The 24,008-nt window shown below is 29.6% G+C and overlaps 1 protein-coding gene across 2 annotated transcripts in view; it reads left to right on the top strand.

Annotated features, from left to right (window-relative positions):
* Positions 1-24,008, top strand: part of LOC143195607 (peroxidase) — a 104,519-nt gene that overhangs the window by 68,400 nt on the left and 12,111 nt on the right. For both annotated transcript variants that reach the window (XM_076402876.1, XM_076402875.1), the window contains exon 2: positions 23,162-23,462. In XM_076402876.1, the coding sequence (XP_076258991.1) occupies positions 23,170-23,462 (293 nt within the window). In that variant the 5' untranslated portion in view covers positions 23,162-23,169. The remainder of the gene's footprint in view (positions 1-23,161; positions 23,463-24,008) is intronic.

Raw genomic sequence — 24,008 nt, 5'->3', positions numbered from 1 at the left:
ATACTTTATTATATTATCACAGCGCCCGCCTCACAACGCAATAATACATTTTTAATCAATAGTAACATAAACGTCCAAAATTAGGTATAATCAAACCATTAAAAATATATTAATAATTCATTTGTTATTGTTTTCACGCTACGAAATTTAACGGTCGTAATCATTTAATAGCGAAAACTTTTCGGAATTCCAATAGAATTCCCAATTTTACGTAACGCAATCAAATATCAGGTTGATGAAAGCCATCGAGATCAAATCGACATGGTTTTTGCGATAAAATGACAAAACAGTAATTCCCCATTATAAAATCAAACATTTTGATCCGTTATTTTTAATATTAAATTACATATATAATGATATACTAACTATAAATATATATAACTATAAATTTAAAATATTTACACGTACATACATATATTTCATAATAGTAATTATGATTTAATTACGTTTTTTAGTTACAAAAATGCCATGAATTGTATGAGGTAACTAAGTGGACATAATGACTTAGAAAAGAATAAAACTTTGAATATTACATGATACAATTACTGTCGTTTATATGCATCGCTAACACTTACTGGTATTAATATTCTTATACTAAAATGAGAAGGAAAAAATTGGCGATCAATTGGACAAGGTCATGGGGCCACGCCTGTTTATGTAATAAAAATTGTAGTTTCGATATCGGAATTTCGATCTCGTTTAATCGAATGGAGTACACTTAATATATTTATAAACACTCCGGGAAAAGCAATGAGCTTGCTAAAATTGAAACAACAACTAACGTGTTTAAACAACTTTTCGAGGCTTTATGATTTGACATATTCTATGATAGCAGAAAATAAAATTTCCCGACAACTTAATTGCATTATTTGTACTATAATCCTTAATGTATTAAGTCTAATTCCAATGACGGCATCTATGGAATGCCTGAAAAAAAAGTTGAACGAAAACGTTGAACTGACTTCTTCGGCTTCAGTTTGGTAATCTAGAAAAGAGAACAAAAGTAATTCAGTCCAAATCATTCATGCTGAAATTTTGAAACGACTAAATAATAACTTAATACAAAATTCACTTACTAACTAAATACAAATAAAAGATACTGCTAAAACTATAACATGTTGACCTGTTAACCACTTGGGAATTAAAAAGCATATTTTAACTAAATGGTGTCCTATGTGATATAAAAGAAAAGCATTGCTACATTGCATTACATTACTTAAACTATTTTAGTTTTTAAGAATTATTAGCAGAGGAAGCAAGATAATTATGAGCACCAACATACAAACCATGGTCACCAATAACGGAATTGATTAAAAATGAAATGCCATTAAAATCAAAAATTACTTTGTCGGTTTCTTTTCGAAAAGAACGTTAGATGCTTTCTAAACGATAACATTACGAAAAATACAGAGAAATAATGTATAGCTATGTATTTATTATTTCATATTAAAAATAATATCTGATACTTAACTGCTTACCACTGATAAAATTTTTAAAAGATCCTTTAAAGCTATTTTATAGGTTAATAACATTATGGTTAATTCCTTATTTCTTTTGTTTATTCCATGGGTGTTTTTTAGGTTTCCCTTACATGATTGTGTTAACGAGACCAACAGCAACATATTTTTATGATAAATATACAAAATTACACCAATGTACATATGCAAATATTTCTTTGGTATAACATTATATTACAGTAATAAATAAAATAATATTAAAATAAAAGATTGTTTGACTTACTGAGCTTATTGACCACGACCAAATATTTAAAAAAATTGAAAATCAATTTTTATTTGCAGTCACTACCTAAATATAGTACTACTAATTTAGGTACTACCTAATAAATACCTAAATAATAAACCCTTCTTCAACCTCTGGCAAATCTGTCAATTCATGTTAGCGCCAAATGAGTATGCACAAACTTGGCCAATGCTAGTTTGCTAGGTTTGTGATTTGATTTAAATTTTGTGACAATATGATATTAGTGGTGTCTTGAAAAGCAAGCATAAATATATTCCTCAGTATTCACACTGTTATGTGATTACATATAATATATTACTGTATTAAACAAGAACAAAATTTAAATTAAATGAATAAAATAATGCAGATGGTCCTTATTAAACATAAAATAATACAGAGAATTAATTAATAATGATAATACGACTGAAGTATAGATGTTTTCACTAGCAAAAATTAATTTTTTGCTTTTAAAATTTATTATAACAATGGGCAGATGATTCTTAACACACTAAAAAGGATTAAATACAACTAAAAATGAATACAGTACTATGGATGGTATGTTTATGCAACATAAATAAATAAACGCATATTCATATATATTAAATACCTCTACAATAATGAATAAGAAAGTTCTTACAAATTAAAGTAATATAAATGTGTATTTATTTCTATTCATATTTGAATAATAACAACAGAATAATAAGACCAAGTTTGCATTGTTTAAGTTAATATATGTTTCAAATATCAATTAATCAAAACACTGTATAAAGTGAAAGATAGATATGTATGTGCATATTTCAAACAATTTAACAGATTGCATAATGCATATACATTAGCAAAAATTAGCACTACAACTGTTGTTGTATAAAATACTTTCATTTAGATATAACCGTCAATAAATACTTTTAAAGAGTAATAAATATAAATACCACCCTTTTTTCTTTTATAAGATACATTTCTTTTCGCACAGCTTGTCTACACATTTTACATCTGGCTAATTACATCTAGGCACTCGACAATTACATCTGAAATGTTTATAGCTGCAATTGAACTATTATTTGATACAATTAAAATACATAGAAAGAAAGTATAATTCACGGTATTATTCAGAATCGTCCAGTAATGCTAAAAAAAAGAATTTACGCGTTTCGAATAGAGATGACTATATAAATATACAATTACTAGCATTTAAATAAGAATTAAAAAAGAGATTTTAATTAGTCTCATTCATTATTTTTCTTATTTGGTTTGGTTGTCATTAATAAGGATCATTTTATTTATATAAAAGGATTCTATAAGAGATATATCAGTCTTTCTTGAAATAGATCAAAAAATATAAGCTTGATTTTTGTTGAAATATATTGTGACCCAGAAACGTATGTCACTTCGGACATAAGCTTTATATATAACGTTAATTTATATCTTTTGGTCTTTTGTAGTTATTATTAGTATTTAAATCTTACTATAATTATAAGATTGTTATGCTCTATATTTTTGAATAATGTCTTTATAGATGATTAAATAATATAGTAATATCAAATAATGCATAAAAAGTAAAATACAGTATGTAGAAAATTTACAATTGATTATGCTTATTTTTTCATAAAAAAATTATAATCGAGTAATTCTCAGAATTTATATTAATATCTTCCGGATTAGATAGAATAATTTTCAAAAATTCCATAGTAAGTTTGAATCCAACCCTAAATTTGCAAAAACAATTCAAAACACGAATTTTTTATTATTATTTAATTATTGCATTATTAGTAGTCGCTTCCGACTAACCTACAATTTCTCCTTATCATAACTTAAAACTAGGTATATAACTAAGAGGACCCCTCGACCTTATCTCAGTCTCTGATGAAATAATAATGTTATATACATGTCACTGCTGTATTTTTTATTATATGCACCTCACTGCACAACACTACACAAGATCAGATGGTTTGATACTTTTGAGTATGTGTCCTACTCTGGTGATGTCCAAAAGTTGCAGTACTCTGTTTATGTTACTCTTTGCAGAACATCCCCATAATTGAACTCCGTATATCCATATAGGTCTCAGTAGTTGCTTATTTAATGGCAATTTATTATGTACTGAAAATTATGATATTCTTCTATTCAGCCAATATATTTTCCTATATTGAAATACGAAATATTTACGATAAACAACTTCACACGTTTATAAAATACATTGTATTAATTAAAATTATTCACAAAAAGCGCTCACAAGTACTATATCCAAATAATAAAAATTAATATTATAAATTAACAATTAGTTCTTAGTTAATAACCAGTAGTAATGTAATTAAAAATCTAATTTTAATTATGACCAATAACATACAAAAAGTACTTTATAAATACATATTTTGTGAGCATCTTGATTGTCTTATATTATAATTTGTTATCCACTGACCTTATATTTGAGCCTTGACTTATATTCTTGAGTGTTACTCTAAATCTCTAGTACTTGAAATTAATACATTTTTGTCCAGCTCTCCATCAACCTTTCTTTCGAATAGCTTTCGAATGCCCTCTTCTACAACAACCTATAGAGCATTCTATTATAGATATATCAAGAGATGATTATCATTACTTTCCTTAATACAATTTCATGTATGCATCAAATACACATATCCATACTGATTTCAGATTAATTTCAGATATCCCCCTGGCCGGCTTGGTTAGCGCAGTGGTAAAAACGACAGGGAGGTCCTCCTAATTTTGCGATAGTCGCGGGTTTGAATCCTGCTGGAGCATGATCGTAATTTTATTTTTGTGATTGTTTAATATTTGTGATAGTCATCGACAAGAGTGTAAAATCCGACAACGGAAATGATCCCCGCCACGCCAGTAACCAAACTGGTTAAGACCGGATGCTCTCTGAGATTATTTCTCAGTTGGTCACTCGCCAGTCAGCAGGCTTAATACTGAAGACCGCGGTTCAGAACCCACGTTAAATAATAGATACTGTCCAGATAAACCGTCGTTGGTAGAAAGGAGACTTTAAAATATGAAAAAAAAAGATATCCTCGTGCTTGCATTTATTATATTTAGCAGTTGCTATTATAGCGAAAGAAAGTCCCCTCTTCTGGAAAGACACAACACCCACAACAAACAAAAACGTAACAAATTATACTAACAATTATGATTGCTATATATTTTGCATATATTTTGATCAGAGATTGGTAAACATGCGAACTATCGATATAAACAAGTGTTAAACAACTCAGCTGTTAAATTAAATAGTTTTATAATTTCTTTAAATAGAATAACAAGCTTTGAATAAATATGCTGTAAACATTCATTAGACACTCTTATAAACTTATGTTAATGCTCACATGTGATGCGCTATGTCATATCCCACTTGTCGGTTTTGGGTCCGAACTATTTTTTAATGTCACTCAAAAAGAACCAAATACCAATATAGGACCAAAAAAGATCAAAAACAATACATTCCAAGAAGCAAACCTAATTCATACTCTTAAACAATTGTCAATAGCAAGGACATGCCATTTCGAGCAGCTTTCATTGCGGCCTCATTGCTTGCTAGTCTAAAAAAGAAGAAGACGAATCATCACTGGCGATGAAAAGTAGATCAACTATGAGAATCACAATCTCAAAAAGTCACTCACATCGACACCGAAGCGGAATATTCATGGCCATAAAGTCTTGCCAATACATATGCCGTGATAAACAAACTGTTGTGTTTTACGAGCTACTGAAATCGAACTATTACTATTAACTATACTTTTAACTTAAAGTATTACTTCATAAATCAATAGAACAAATAGAATAACAATAGCGAATAACAGACCCAAAATAATCCTTTTGCATGAGAATGTTGGGAATGGAAAGTTCTGTCCTTCCCAATGATCTCACCAAGCAGCGTCCTCTGTTTACCAGTTATTTAGATCGGTTCAGCATGGCTTGGTTGGCACATGGCTGCTAAACGATAAAGAAGTTCGCAAATGGATCGATGATTCCATCGCTGCCAAATTAATCTCGTTCCTTGAACACATAATTTCCATATTGCCAGAAAGAGGTGATTTTTAAAAAAATTCTGTACTATATTTTGATTATATTATACCAATTATTGTGTTATTGTCGTTCAATAGAACACATACAAACATACAATACTTTAAGAAGATATATCTGGTACATAAGTACAACATAAAAAGAAATAAGAAAAACAGTTTTGAAAGCTTGTTGGCAAATTTGAAGCATTACCCGATAAAAAATAATCAAGGCTAATGAAAATGTATTATAACATTAACTTTTGTTTGATTAAATATGTTTTATAATATTCACAGTAATAGGAATTGGCTAAAACATGATAATATAATAAATATTAAACTTTTAATATATTAGGAGAACCCTAAAAGCAAAAATTAAATAAAGCCATTTAAATAAAATTATACTTGCTCGTAAAACAAAAATAAGTCTAACGTAATATTTGTATTCCTAATAATATTATTGAAACGAATTAACATTTTCCCCGTCTTTATAGGTGATTGACTGACCCAATTAACTATAATCATTGCCAATCGTTAATATCCATCGGAATGATAAATAAACACCTTATAACAAAACAATCGGTTATTTTACTGTATACGAAACACTATGTTAATGGCTATTTATACAGATAGTCAAAGCACATAAACTTCATGCGAAATTATTACCACTATTGAACACTGATCTCAATAACCAATCTAAACGCTCATGAAACCGTAACACTGGTCAAGCCAACCTCAAAATGCATTAAGGATTGCAATCAGTCCACTAATTTACGAGCCACGCTGCAGCGCATATCGTACCAAGTAAAATTCCGACATCCTTTCACTCGTATCTGAATGACTTGTACGTACGAATGGACGAAAGGAAAATTATGAAACTCAACGCCGTTTTTTTCCTTCCTTAACTAGTCCAATAATGTGCTGTAATAATATAATAAACAATAGAAAAATAAGGCAGATACAGTCGTTTTGCTCTAGTTAAACGGAATAATGTTCAAGGTTTTGTTCAAAATCGGGTCAGGTTTTTCACCATTTTCTTGCAGGATGTATACATCAGGATGTGTACATGGTTTCGGTTTACTGGACTCATGTGTTTACGGCGACGTGTATACTGTAGTAACAATTCACAAGGATCGTGATTATGTTTATTAAAATATCTAAAGTATAACTATCCAACTATGACTAGTGATTAAGAACAAATATATTAATCAGCATTTTTCGTTACAGTTTTTTGCGAATACTTGAACTTTATATTTTCAATTTCAGTGTCTTCAAATGTTTTGTTTTTCACTTTTTAATCTTTCAAAACAATAACATGTCTTCGTAAAACAAACGTTAAATAGTTTGCATTTGATTAATGATATTTGTTAAATAAAGAATCAATGAGTTTTTCATAATCTCATAAGAACCAATTACTATATATAGTTTGTATCTTTATGATTCATTTGGCGCTATGTAAAATGCCATACGAAATGTTTAATAGTTGACGTTACTAATCTCAATGTGAAATTAAAATATTTAATAATCTATTTAGTAACCAATGAACTAAGAGTAGTAATTAGAATCACAAGTAAAATTCATAGAAGTTTTATTATTATAGTTCTTTACAACTTACATAATTTTACAGTTTATTTTATTCAAAGTTCTTCCATCTTCTTCCATTTGTTCTTCCATTTATTTCGCTTCAAGATTACATCTCGAAAGAACGATGTATCTTTTGAGGCGATCCATCAATCGACCTATTTTATGATATCTTTATAAGAGTGAAACGTTGCTGAGAAAGATCAGAAGTCGTATGTCGGAACAAGTAGTAATTAAAAGGAGTAAGGTCTGGAGAATACGGCAGATGAGTAGCACTTCCTATTTTAATGATTCCAAGTATGTTTTCACCGATTTTTCATCATGTTGTTGAGTATTGCCATACAAGAAAAACAAAACAAAACAAGAAAAACATATTTTTTGTCGTATTCAGATGGATTTTCGCACAGTGTTCGTCTGAAATGTGTTAATTGTAGACGACAGCGATCACCATTGATGATTTCACTCGTTTTTGATAGCTCATAGTATTACTACAAACTGATCGCACCAAATACAAAGCATTAACTACTAATACATACTGAAAAGTAAAGCCGGTCAATGAATCTTCACTATGAAGTTGGTTAGGAATGTGCGATGCGATACACATAACACCATATTTTGTAGATCCTCTAAAATTAATTAATAAGGAAAGTATTAAATAAACACAATCACATATTGATATCAGCATTGATAATACAAATTTTCCAAAATGGATAATATACTGATAGAGATAAGATTGATGACTTTAAAGTTATTAGTATAAATAAAAAAATGTTCTAAAAATTACACTACGTACAAAGATATCAACAAAAATTAAATCGATAGAAAGAAAGACTTAGAAGAGAAAACTAGAGAAGAATAGACTTAAAAATATTTTAACCAATTAAAAACTCTATCTATTAAGCACCTATTAGAAGAACTAACATAGCTAAATTACTTTAATTTGATGTAGATACAATAAATAAAACTGTATAAAATTAACAGAAATAATCGATAAACGCGATAAATCAATGGAATCATGTTCAGGTTTTCAAAATCAGGTTTTTCATCATAATTTTAACTCGCAGCCTTGAATAATTTTCCCATTTGTTTTTACATACGGGAAATTAAATTAGTTTCAGTTGGCTTCACCAAAAGTGCTCTTTCAACTAAGCTAAAATGTATATAGTCAATTATAACAGTATGTTATTATAAGAACCATTATTATGTTTATAATTAATATATTTCCATATTTATGACATGAATTAAAATTAATAAGCAATAATAAACCCAGTCAGCTAACATAATTATGCATAATATAATACTTTATTAGACCTTTAATATATGTGAGGTCATATATACTTGGGTAAGGTGAAAAATTATCCCTTTGAAATACATATGACGTTTCGATCAGCAAAAACTGATGTTCTCTGTCTCGGTGTATGTGTCATTATTTCGTACAAGTTTCACCGTGTTGTTTCACTGCTGTATTGCCTGTCCTTCATCGATGTGCAGTAAAGTTCGAATTCCGGACGTGTGGCGATTTTAGCAGCAATCTTTGAACCGGTTCGATTGGGGATCGGGCCAATTTCGTGCAGCGATTTACTACCAAGGATGAAATATTGCAATGGCCACCAGTACAAGCTGTGGACGAAACTGCAGTCTAAACAGTAGGTGGAAGCCGATAAATTAGCGCCAATGACAGAAATCGAAAACGGAGAATAATTACAGTATTAATACAAACTTTTTGACCAGCTGGATGACAAAATTCGCAAAAGAAAGCGTCTGACTGAAAAAGAAAAACAGTATTTCTCCACAACTCACCTAAACACAACGATGCAATGTCAATAGGAAAACCGAGATTTGAGATATAATTACCATTCCCTTTATTCTCTGATACAGTGCCAGATAGGCATTGTCAGATCACTAACTAATTCTCAATTTGAAGAAATATATTTCTGGAAAGCGGCACCTAATAAGAAGTTGACAAGGTCACACAAGACTACTTTCACACTCTTACGTTGAAAAAACATTAGAACAAACACAGTCTAAAACTGAAAATCTCCTATGCATCGTGCTACGATGGTCAAGAATTCCTATAACACTCAGGTCATGTGTGTATTTGTTTGAAACGAAACTCTACATTCTAATCACTTCACTCATCACTTCTCACAAATAGTCATAAATACACCGTTCTTTCAACAAAAGGGTCCGTATAACTTCCCTATATAAAAAAAATATTTTTAACATAAAAATTGAACCGGTTTCAAAAAATAAATAAGGAACTCACTAAACATTAAGAAATAATCACACTTAGATTTTTAACAAAAAAAAACATTTTAAAATAAAATATACACATAATAATCGTTGTTATAACTAAATAAAAATAATCAAAAACCTTTATTTAACCTATCTACTACACGCATTTTATATTCTACTAATTGCACAGAATGCTTATACCTACCTAAGGCAATATTATTTAAACTACTACCAATTAACTACTTTGAAGCCGGTGCCGAACCCAAACAGTTATGTTTATTTAGAGTTATTTTGTTGCTAATTTTTTATATTATCAATTTTATATATCAAATTATATTATTATTTTTGTATTGTTTGGACTTGTATGTTTTGTATTTTTTAATTTTTAGTAAATTCCTTTTTAGAGATTTTTATTTATTAGAGATAATTATTTTAACTAATAGGATATTTACAGAAACTGTTACTTTTTTACTTATATTAGAAGAATAGAGGCGCTAAAGTAAATCCAGAAAGATTTAATAGAAGTTCTGGGCATCATAGAAAATGGTATTTTTTCTTATCGAGCGATAATCCGTTTTGAATAATACAATTATGGAACATACCTAGACCTACCAGACCATTATAAGTGATAAAAATAGGAAAGACTCGATTATTATTAGCAGAATTTTTCTTCGTATTAAACGGCAGAAGTAAAACTTCTAGCAAAAGTGTTTTGTGTGCTTATAATTCATTATAGCGATATCATAGCCATCAATAATAAACTATTCCAGCAAAATTACATAAAGTACAGAACAATTATAGTAACATTGGTATAATTATTAGTATATATGTGAATCTTTTAAGATTAGGTCACAGCCCAAGAACTTTCTCTAATTATACTTCAATTTTACGTTCAAATATTTATTTAATGATTATTTCGGTTTTCTTTTAATAAGTTTTAACTAATTCAAATTCCACAGATTTTAATAGAAATTGATAAAATTTACTGGCAGTATTTAACATTTTAAAGTCATTTAATTTCCGAATAAGAAGCTTTCCCTATTTTAGTAATAGATTTCTTAAAACATTTTTTGTCTCTAAGAGTTTTAGATACGAGAAAGCATAAACACTATAAAAAACTTTATTAATACCTAAGATTTTGTAATTGGTTTTATCACATTAAAACATTTTACGAAATTTGTTACAATTTTGTTACTAATATATCACTTTTACATAATTATTAGTCATTTTATTATTTTGTAATATTTATTATGCAAATACTGGTGAAAAATAGGTTAATGAATTTTATTATAAATATATTTAAAATATTTACATTTGATTTATTTCCATATTCATAGCACAATTTCTAATAAATATTTACTGTGTAATTGTAACCCAAGCTCTCTATATATCTGATATTGAAAATGATTTTGAAAAATGCAATGAAGTATTGTTCAGGTGCTTTCTCCATCAGGTATTTCATATCTCCAATGCAAATTAGAATAATATATCTCCAGGACAGTCAGATTTCACTCACATCACCCGTTTAGTCTAGTGTGATAATTTTTATTGATTGATAGAAATGTACAAATTGTTTATGTGCATTTCATTCTTACAGGAAGCGAGGCAGATTATGAATGAAACTTTCTTGAAATGCATTTTAATTGTTCGCATAACGTGTATTCATAATTGATATTAAAGTAATTTGAAACCATTTTAAGCAATAATTCAAATAATTAACGTCTTATTATTGTTAACTAGTTGCATTTTTATTACTTTTCATTTATATTTATTACGCGTTTTATAAACTTTCATATGTACGTATTTTATATCAATTTTATGTACATTATTTTTATAAATTCTCAGTTACATTCACTATATTATTAATTACTCATTCATTCTCAGTTACATTATATTATAGTAGATCATCATGAATCACCGGAATGTACAGTGTCCATTAAATCTCGATTTCAAAGCAGTTAATAATTTATCACTAAACGTTCTAAACTACTCTAAGTTTTACTGCTAACCAAGGTATATTATGTATTAAACAACAAACTTTGTACAAACACTATTTTATTTAGTAAAATATATACACCAAATTAATAGAATTGTAGAAAATGGAATTTTAGGGCGTAATAGATTTTTATACACAGATATGATTGTAATTGTTCAGAATTAAACATGAGCATTAGGCGAGAATGGTGCACACAGGTAGTAGCAGAAGAAATAAAAAATACAGTGATATCAAGATGACTTGACAAGTAAACAAACCATCAAAAGAAACAAGAACTAAATGGAAAAAAGGTAAATATGCTCTTGAATGAAAGTAAAATACATTACTTTGATATATAATTATTAATTAGCTGGATTAGGCCTCCAGGGGATACCACTACATAAAAAAACGCGACTAGATCTCTACCTCATGAGGGGTGTGGAAAAGAATGCAATACAAATATAATAAAATATATAATATAATAATAAAAAATATATAATAAAAACTCTAACCTACAATAACTTAATACAACAATAACTTTAATAACTAAATAATTAAGCGCAATTCCTTAGTTACCATGATTAATACAAATTATATAAACAAATAATTTCTATATATCTTAATTAACTTTTAGTCCATTATGAAGCTTTCTCTGTTTAACTAAATTCTTCATTTCCCATAACATCAGTTTAATATGATGGCCGCTATAATAATTGGAAAATTATACAAATCTCATAAATACTATTCAAGTATAACGAAAATATGATTGAGTTCATTTATTAGCCTCGAAGAGATTTTCCAACTAATGTTTACTAACGGAAAAGTGAGTCACGAAATTAAAGCTGTTATTTTAAATAGATTGAAAGGAAATATCAGCAATTAAAAATGACTAATAAAGGACAACTGATTGACAAATGAATAGTAAATTGACTAACACTATTGCTGGGGGTATTGATTCTTGGTTGGATTATATTACACAACAGCAATTTCTGAGCACTTATATATAAATATATAACAACAACCTTTCATCCGTTTGCTGATCCCAATTCACTAAATTCATAAACCTTACGCTCCAAAAGCATTAAATATAATGATACGAACAAGTACATAACAGAAATAATGAAACACATTGAGGGCATATTTATCTACAGAAGTCTTAATCTCCATACAGCACTTTACGATTTCTGTTAATGATAATTCACCGTGCAATAAGTCAATAAAACAATGATCAAAATGGAAGAACTGCTCATCCAATTTCTTTGTCGCTCTGCATAATTTGATCCAGGTCATTCCTTGATTACTTATTTTATGATTACTGACTCTTAGTAGACCTCAAACGAACACCTCAATGAGATGAGGCTTGGCTTCAATAAAAAAATTACAGAAGTTTAATCATATTTTGTAAAGGCCGAAAATATTATAAGCATAAAAGTTCGGAGTGTAGGTGCTAAACTGAAGATATTATTCTTAAGGAGAATATCTTGATGAATGGACTTAACGCCAAAGAAATTGTTATTAATGTCTGTTATTTAAGCAATGTAAAATAATAATAGAGATTAATCACGAAATATTATTAGAGGCCCTATTTAATTATTCTCTTAGCTTGATTAAATTTTTGAATAGCCGTATTTGATACTGAATAATCATGCAATAGGATTATTTGACCACCACGGCAGGAAAAAAAGTCAAAGTGTTTAATAAGAGCACCAAATACTCCGGTAAATTCCATATTGCGAAATAAGGTCAAATTCTTTAATATTATTTTGCGACCTCCGAGAAACACTCTTGCTCTTGAAACGGTTGGCATTGTTAAAATGAACTTTTAACGAGTTAACGAAAGTCAAATAAACGTTGCCAAATCGACATTTTGGGAAATAATAATTGTTTCAGAAACAAGCACAATTGGCGTGAATAAATATTTCGCACTGTTAAAACGCAAATTACTGCTTTCTTATTATTCTCAAATTAACTGAAATCGTTGCAACTTAATATATGCAATAACCAATGTTACATACACTTTAAAATTAACCTAAATAATTTTTTATTAAAGAAATGTTTTCAATAGTTACGTCAAATTTTTATTTAGAACTTTTTTTGTTATATTATAGTTTGTAAGTCTCCTTTTTACCAACTAATCTTACTAACTGCTTAACGTGGACCCAGAACCACCGTTCTCGGAGTTAAGCGTACCGACTGGCACGTGACAGATTTATAGATTATGTCGGAGGACATCCAAGACTCTTCCTTATAGACAAATATAAATTTTATCAATCACCTGAAAAGGGCTTGAACCCTCTACTATCATAGTAGTGTAAGAAGAGTGGGTTCCAAATCGAGAAGTAAGAAAATCGTACATCGGTGCATCTCTAAAAATAGAAATATATGACACAATTATAATTTTCAACTAAAATTTAACCTATTAAATCCCAACCTCAAGTATGTTAAATATTGAGAAGTACATTGAAAATATATGTTTGTAACATAGGACTATCGACGATAAAAATGTATTACATCAAAATGTCACAATGTTGCCGCATCAACTTTGACTTTTTGTTTATTTTGACTTTAACATATAACATTCTAATATAAATAAAATATAGAAACAAACTCTTATAGTACAACAAGATATTACAACACACATACTTCCAAAGGACTTATATTATTAACTACAATAAATTAAACAGCTACATTAATTTGTAGGTTAAAGTTGATTTATTATTATTACACATTAAACTATTTTCTACACCACCTCTGAGTGTTTTAGTCGCATTTTTTATTTAGTGGAATCCTTGAAAGCCTAATCCACCTAATTAACAATTGTATATCCAATTAATATATTCTACTTTAATTAGCGAGAATATTTACCTTCTAATTAGATTTAACTAGTGAATTCTACCTAATGCATTTGCCATATCTGCAAAACAATTAGTATTCATTCTTTCCTCATACATTCTAACCTAATGGTCATGTATATTCTGATATATAACACATATCTTGCACACTCTACAATACAGATTTCTACATTTATCATATATTGTTTATATATTCATCTTTAGTTGTCACTACTCTCAGCTCCCTCTCTTGGCAATTGTGAACATTTGAACATAATTACCACATTCAGAGTTTCACTCAGTCACTGTCACTTTCTAAGTCATTATTAAAATCAGTAAAAATAGCTGATAATTTCCAATCTATCTAATACTTGTTCACAATTCTACCGTTTGTCAATTTCTTCCTCTGCGTGTCCGATGGAGTTTATCGAAACTGAAACACACACACTACTCTACAATAACACTATAGACAATGCTTCCTACTACAACTTGTTAATTGACAATGCGTGTTATTGCAAGCATCTGTACCAATCATTAACAAAATTACTTCAAATTGATTTTAGAAGGTTTCAAAGCCTTTTTTCTGTGTTAAAATTTATAAAAAGTGCAATGCCAAATGTAACGATTTGCCATCGTCAAATCTGCTTTCTAAGATGTTACGTAACCCGCGTGGGCTTGTTTGGCATTAAGATAAACTTAAAACACCGTAAAAACATCTATATTTGAAGCCTGAAGAAGAAAAAATATGTAAAAATTAAATAATACTTATAATAAATATATTTACGCTGTTCCTAAAAATCCTATTTCAACTTACCATTTTGCAACATAATAATTATAACAGTAATTAAATGATTTAAAAGTAATTCATAAACAAAACCAGCAGAAAATAATTAATTCTAACTTATCGATTGATCTAAACCGTCGCCGATAAACAAGGCACGGTATATATTAAACCTACTTTCAAATTTGGTCTTAATATTTTGACGTCATATTGCACGACCGAAAAATGTAACCAAAAAAAATTTTCAAGTGCATTAACACTTGGCGTGCTTGCTTTCAGAACGAGCAGTTCTTGGTCACGGCAAGGTATGTCCGCAACCCGCACGACAACGTCTATATTTCATAGGAAATAATAGTTGTTATTTTACGAGTTGGCACGAGACATGACGAGAAATCACGAACAATTCATTGAAAAAACATTTCCAATAAATCCGTATTTATTTAAATAAAGCATCGAATTGTCACGAGACTAATACACAAAAGGTATTTAAAGGTAAATGATTAATAATACACCTTAAACAATTTTACTTTCGCTTTCAATATAAGCTCTATAAATTGCCATATATCCACGACAAATAAATATAACATTAAATTGTCACCCGCCAGTCAATAGGTTACCTGCCTAACATAGAAGAATAACTAAAAAAGAGGTTAGTCCTTTTATGTGGGAAATAAAAATGAAAATGAAAATAGAGTATGAAAATTTTAAATAATTCTATTATTAATGTTTATTTAATATTAAAATTTCTCATTCATTCAACGCTATTATATATTCTTCTGTTAATGTTAATAGTAAATCTAAAAACTAGACAATATTATGACATTTGATACTCAATTGACTCTCAAAAATATCTAATAAGATATTTCTTAAGATAAATAATTACAATTTGCAACAGTTTTACGTAACTACGAATGATTTATTACCTTGAATTGATTCCCATGTAATGTAGTAACAAGCTTTTTGGGGCCATACAAAAGTTGAGAATAAATTATTGTTTTAACCTTAAGTAAATGATAGATTCTTCCTTTAAAACTGTGCAATATCTCTGAGGTATTAAGACATTATATGTTAAGACGGAAACATGTGGAAATGCACAGTTAACAATATATATAATTCTGAAATTAATATTGCTAAAGAGTTTCTTAAGTGCTACTTTTTACATTCCTGTCCAACTGTAATAAATCTGTTTAGCATGGCAGATAAAATCTAGTTGGTAAAAAGAAGATTCTAATATTTTATAATACTGAAACATTCTTGTATACTAAGCACTGAATATTGCTTCTGATTTGCCTGATTAGCATCACTCTTCAGCATCTTGTTTTTATTTAGACAATAGCGATACTCTTAAATTTCATCGACAGAGAGTTACACAAAATGTTGCAAACACAACAGCATTCGAATTAGTTTTGGGTGGCTTGGATGTCGCAGTGGTCAACGAGATGGGACGGTCCTTCCACTATTGAGGTGGTCGCAGATTCGAATCCTACTGGGACATGGTATGGGGTTGTAAATTTATGTTTGTGATTTTCTATTAAGGAAGAGTGCATCATTTAACAAGAGAAGTAATCACAATCACGCCAGTAACCAGACTGAGTTACCGTTAGAACGTATACCTTCTGAGGTGATCTTCTAAGTTGGTCACTCGCGAGTAGGTAGGCTTAATTACGAGGATCGTGGTTCAGAAAGCACCAGGTTCAACAGTAGGTCAAGTCCAGTTAAACTCTACTTAATGTAAAAAGGGGAATTTAAAATATAACAAAAAAGAACTAGTTCTTGTTACACTGTTCAGCGTATATTTCACAATTTATCGCTAAAGGGGTTATTCAAAAGTCCAGAGGGCTGAGAAATGTTATTATAAGGTATTTTTTCAAGTGAAAAAAATTAATTATTCAGCAAAACACAAAATAAAAAAGTGAAAAGTTAAAAATCGTGATGTGTGTTATAAAAAGTTGATGACGTGAAGATTCTCAAAAAAATTGCGTACCCTTGTTGACACGATATCATGAAGAAAATGTTCAATATGAAGAAAATGTTTGATATAAACAAGTACTGCTGTCGTAAATAGTAAAAGAACACTTTTTTTAAAGTTGCGGTTGTTCGAACAAACGGAAAGAAAACTACCAATATTTTTTAATATTTCCGTATTTTTAAATTAGCAAATATTCAAATATTGTTTTATGTTTACTTGTGTACGGTAGAATAATGATTAGAACGGGCTCGCACCAAATTTCAACTAAATCGTTTCAGTAGAAAATTATTTATTTTTTGAAAAATCCTCTTAAGGATATATTCTTAAAGCGTTAAGGTCTGAAAATATGAACACAATTTTTTTTCTACACTAATTTACAATCCTAAAGTATTGCCCATTGTATCTAATTAAATGCCTAGTAGTTCTAATTCCAATAAAAACAGATGGTCCTTAGTAAACTTATTGAATAAGTTCTTTTGGCTCTAAATTTATCATAGTAGAGAATAAAACAATAATATTATATTGATATAAAATATAACTAAATAGGAAATAAAACCTAAATAAGCCGGCTTGGTTGGCACAGTGGTAAAAGCGACAGGACCGTCCTCCTCTTGTTGTGATAGTCGCGCATTCGAATCCTGCTGGGGCATGGTCGTAAATTTATATTTGAAATTGTTTAACATTTCTGATTGTAATTAGGCAAAATTCGACAAGGAAAATGATCCCAGTCACGCCAGTAACCAGGCTGGGTAAGACCGGATGTCTTCTGGAATGATTTCTAAGTTGGTCATTCGACAGTCGGTAGATTTAATGCTGAAGACCGTTGTTCAGAGCCCACGTTAAACAGTATGTCCAGTCCAGATAAACCTTCATTGGTAAAAGGGGACTTTAAATATAAACGAACATATATAAAAACATTTACAGAATGTCAATTATATTGCTTATTTAATATGACTATTCAAATATTTAATGCAGTTCTTATTTCGTTTTTGCAATGATTTGTATTTTTTCATATATTACTCCCAGAATTATACATATCATTATAACATTGTTAAGCCGTATTGTTCGCTTATAACCAGTAAAACAACAAATAATTTAATTTTCATTGTATTTCTAAATTTATTTAATAATAAATATAATAACAATATTGCTAGAATTCAAAAATTAAATTAACAAGGTATATTAAATTAGATATTAACGGATTTTTTTATTTTATAGTAATAATATTATTTATTCATCTTTACTAATATTATCCTCTTCAAAGTCGTCCACATTAATATGTCTCCATTTCTCCCTATTTCCAAAACAATGACAATGTCTGGAACTTGTTCTTTAGAATAGTGTGATGGTTTTCCAACGATCCACTTTTAATGCCATGCATTATAAACAACAATACAATTAAGAGTCAGCAGATATATTATTAAATTAACAATTATTAAAATTAAATTAATTTAGCTCTCATTCGCAATTAGTTTTCTCACATTTTTTCACGTGTTCACTATCTAATGTAGCAGGACTATCATCATCTGTCTTCATGGATATTTTAAAACGCTTACACCACTCGTAAACTCTTGTTTTACTCTTGGAAAATTCATCAAATATTGATATTTCCTATTGCTCTGACAATTTCATTTAATAACTCATAAAAAAGTAAACAATCACCATGGCTAAAAAATATAGATACTTCCAGACATATCGTACGTACATACACTACTTTTTGAATACACACCCTAAAATAGAATTATCTGATTAATTTCTATTATATTTTATAAGTAATAATTAGATAATTTACAGGATTATAAGTTTTATTAGATTCAAATAATATTGTTATAATTCGTAATAATTAAATGCAAATAATTCAAATTAGTAACAATATAATAAAAGTGTGTATGATATGTTATTATACTTTAACATAACATGTGACTCATGATAAAATGATCGATAAAATTATTATTTATTAGAAGTATTTAGATTATTAAAATATGTCGATTATGTTCAACACCAATTTTTATAAGTAAATTTATTAAAATATATCTTTTGAAGCTTAGTAACACTAATATAATTTTTCTAGTATTAAAATTCCTTGAGTGACGTGTACAATATATAATAAATAAATTTTGAAAGGTGTATTAATACCTACTAACGCAACCTTGGTCAATGCCAGACTTTTTTTTGCATCGATAGGAAAAAACCTCAAGAGTAATACTTCTTGAACAACATTGAAATCGTACCTACGGTTTCACCAGTGTGTGGGTAGCCTCTCAACCACCGCCACACTAATATTATTATTTAACGTAAACAGCGTTACAACGATTTCATAAGAATCGTTTTTCAATTATTGTTTGCTTTATATTGTTCTTTTGATCTGGTGTTACCATAACCTTGATATGATATAGTGGAAAAAGTAATTCGTCAGCCGGGAAGACCAGCACTAATATTAATATGATTTTTGATCTAATACTGATCGAATAAAGCGAAGATAATAGTTTTATTCATATTTTAATTTGTGCAGTTCATTCCTTAATTATTAAATAATTGATGTAATTGATCACACGAGTGTAATAATTATGTATTACAAATTAATCAAACTTGACGTGTTTTATTGCTTCCTTAATATGAAAGTCTGAATCAACTCATCACTCAGCGCGCTTGCCTCTTTAAGACATGTTTTTTTTTATTCGAGAAAGTATATAAGCAATCTGTGTCAATTATTTATATAGAAATAAAATCACTGCACCATAGATGATGTAACTTATTACCAAATTATCCAAAAGAATATTCAAAAACAAGTGAGCTGTGTAAATATGAAATTACTTCATTATTTATGTTTATTTCAAGAGTAGATAGTAACATGTGGATATAATTATGTGTATTATTATCACTAAATATATTAATTAAATTATAATGCACATATTACATGAATAAAGATATTACACTCCTTAAGTAACAAATATTTTCGAGACTTTTTAATTATTCAATGACCTACGTTATCTAATCAATACAACTGTGTATGTAACTGAAAACCAGCTTTCATATGAGAGCTTTATTATTTCCTTAAAAAATAAAGAAATGTATTAAATTTTATATATTAAAATTACCACTTTAAATTAGTTTAAAAGTTGCTAAAGAATGCAAACGTGTACAATTCCAAGTATTTGCATATAAATTAGTTTTAAAGGATTCTTTTAAATATCGAAACTTTATTGTAAAAAATCGGTACAATGTATTTTATTCAAAGTATTATACAAGTCAAAGTATTATACTACTTTTTTTCGGGCAATTTACGAAATCCATCTGAAAAGAACGATTTGTATTCTGAAGCAATACACGAATCGACCCAATTTTTGGTATCTTTATAAGAAATGAAGCGCTGCTCAGATATACTCATATATGAGAACAAATAGTAATCAGAACGAGCAAGGTCTGGAGAATACGGCGGGTGGGGCACCATTACCGATTTTTATATTTTCAATTGTATTTTCACCGGTTTTGCAACATGTGGTCGAACTTTCTCATGTCAAGGAAAAACATTTTGGTATCTTTGCTCGTATTCCGACCGATTTTCACACAGTGATCGGCTCATATATATCAGTTATTTTCTATAGTAATCTCCATTGATGGTTTCATCGAGTAATGCTTTCTAATCTTGTCTTCAGATTATTTTAATTATCCAGAACGCTCCTTGTCTTCACTATTGAAATCACCTCCTTAAAAAAATCGATACCAGTATTCACAAATTGAAATCAATGGAGCATAGTTGCCATAGGCTTCATACAGCTTCACACACATTCATCGATGGCCTTCAGCTGCCCTTTTCTAAGTAAACAAGTCAAAATTTCACACAAATGCAATTAATCGGAACAATTTCAGACATTTTCAACGCACTGAAAATTTAATTTGTTCTCGCTTCCACGAAATTTCACATACTAAACCCTATCAGTGAGACTTCAACATTGTTGGTTACAAATGTACCCGATGCGATTTAATACACAGTAACACCATCTGTTGTAATAATACTTTAAAATTAATGTATAGGCATGATTGTTAAAGAAAAATCTCTAAGTTAATATAAAAAATTACTTGATTGTAAAAATGGAGATTCTTACGTATATTGATTTGTTGATTTTCTGAGGATATGATATGAATGAAAATTTTAAGTTGGCGAATATTGTATCCAAATTTCTAATGTATATAAATAACAAGTGGGGCAAAAGTCCCGCTACCATTTTCGCTTTAACCATTGTGTTGTGTGGATGTCCACATTTTACTATAGATTACATATAAGTCACAACAACGAGCATAAGTAGTGACAGTATTTATTGAAAATAATCGTTCCACTATTGCCACTCAGCAGAAATTGCGTCAAAAATCGTCCAGTGCCTCACAAAACCACAATTTATCGTTTACAAGCAAATTTTAGACAGTACGGTACGACAACAGACAGGCCTCGTACTGGAAGATAACGGACTTCTGGTAACGTTGAAAATGTGGCTATGGTGGGCGATAGTGTTACAACTCGGAGACGTGATTCCCAATTAGATATTTCTGCATGCAGTTTAAGGCAAATTTTGAAAATTGATTTGAAAGTGTTCCCGTACAAAATTCAATTAGCTCAAAAATTACCTGTTTCCGAGAGATCCTGATCAACGAGTTGAGTACAGTAACTCAATCCTAAAGTTATCTAGTGAAATTGAAGATTTTTCGTCTAAATTAATAATGAGCTATAAAGCCCATTTTCTTCTCAGTGGCCACTAAACAGAACAGTCAGTTTTTGGGAACACAGAATCCTCACTTAATTCCTGAAACATCATTGGATCTACTACAATGACTCTATGGTGTGGTGTTCAAGCTGGAAACATCATTGGCCCTATTTGTTTGAAAATGACCAAGGTGTTGCAGTTACTGTTACTGCTGAACGGTACCAAGACATGATTCGAAATTTTCTTGTGCCTGAAATGGAAATGTAAAGACCAGGGACATGTGGTTTCAACAAGATGGGGTCACAGCACACACAGCTCTGTCAACAATTCAATTATTGAATGACGTTTTTCCACAATGTCTAATTTCGCAAAGTGGCGATTTAGCATGGCCAGCCGGATCTCCGGATTTAACAGCACTAGACTTTTTCTTATAGGATTTTTTTTTTAATCAAAAGTTAGTTTATGTGAATAAGCCTCAAACGATTCAATGTATTAAACACAATCTTCGTCACGAAGTTGAAGAAATTCATCCTCAGATGTTGCAGGATTTCAGGAAAAATGCCTTAAAAAGAACCGAAAGTTACATAGCAAATCGCGGTCACCATTTAGCCGATATAAATTTTTAATCATAAAGAAAAAACTGTAAAGACCAAATAAACTTTTTATGAAAACCAAACATAGCAAAATGGTAGCAGAATTTTTCCCTACGTTGTATTTTAAATATGGTCACAAATAATTTAAATATAGACATTTTGTTGAAAGTATCAATGAAGTTTTAGTATTAGCTTAGACATAGGTTTTAAGCTTACAAACTTAAATTTACTTAATTACTTTTGCTGCAGAATGATTGTCATCCATTTCAACATATGGTAAATACATATCGAATTAAAAATATAACACATATTTGCTTTCTCTTTAACTATGTTTCCAGTAATCGACAGAAGATTTGCCACATCATGACCATCATTTAACATCCTAAAATAAGAAAGAAAATATTTAAATATTACAATAAATACTACCGTTTAACTACTATTTATACTAAGGCTTAAATATATGCAAATGTTGCATTAATATGAATAATGACCTTACATAAGACACTGAGTACTAATACATCAGACATACGATTCTTAATTTATGAAATGCATAAAAATAGCGTTCGTTACGTAACGGAATGTCATCGAAGATTTGTGAAAATATCAAAACTTCAAAAATTATTTACGTAATGCCGGTAAAATATGCATGTCCTCTTTTTGAAAACGGTTTTAAATACTGGTTTTTCTCATTTCTAACTCTTAGTCTCGATTATGCAGTAACAGCATCTTTTTGTTTGCAGACGCGACAATGACGGTCGTAAAAATATCACTGTTCATCCTGCAAGTGATGGGGATATTAGCGCATAGTCCAAGCCACTCTTTCCAGAGCTTGTTCTTGGACAGGATCAACCCATCATACGGTAACACGATATTTGGTGGCAGCATCATCGACAATAGTTTCTTCAGTACTACGCCGCAAAAAATACCGTTCACCAGCTCGGGTACCACCGGTCAAGGAAGTGCTTCTCAAATACCACAGACTGATTTTACCAATGGATTCTTCCCATCATCGTCGTCATCATCATCGTCATCATCCGGAGGGTAAGTTATTAATTATAGTAATAAACATAATTATAAACAATAATATAATGTTATATATAATAATTTTTCATACAAATAGTGCGATAAAAGTATAGCAGGTGTTTTCAAAACGTAACGGGGCCTTTTAAATTGTGGAGGCTGTATTGATCCAATTTTCCTTTGTGCCACCACCCACATTTAGAAAGTATATACAAATTACCATACATATTATTTATTTATTTTCTGTCAGCTGTTGATTAAATAATACGCATTTAAGAGCAGTTCACAATTTTAATTTGTTTTGTCAATATCACGGTTTTGGATCTCAGCATTCAAAAGCTGTGGTTAAGGTAAATTGGGGCAATGAAGCTATATTGGCATCGCTTTTTCTAAGATTGATAGTAGTTTTTAAAATATTCAATAAATATATTCATTATTTTAAAATCTTTGGCCATAAACGGCCATTTATTGAATTAGAAAGTATAAATCACAAATGAGCAGAGGAACTGAGTCTTTTATATTGCTTGGGATTTTTTTCAGGCATTAGGGTTTAACAATAATTGCTTA

This window comes from Rhynchophorus ferrugineus, unplaced genomic scaffold, assembly GCF_030347505.1.
Source record: "Rhynchophorus ferrugineus isolate W39M unplaced genomic scaffold, kcgeb_rfMv2 rfM4, whole genome shotgun sequence".
Lineage (NCBI taxonomy): Eukaryota > Metazoa > Arthropoda > Insecta > Coleoptera > Curculionidae > Rhynchophorus > Rhynchophorus ferrugineus.
This window is presented reverse-complemented; position numbering and strand designations above follow the sequence as displayed.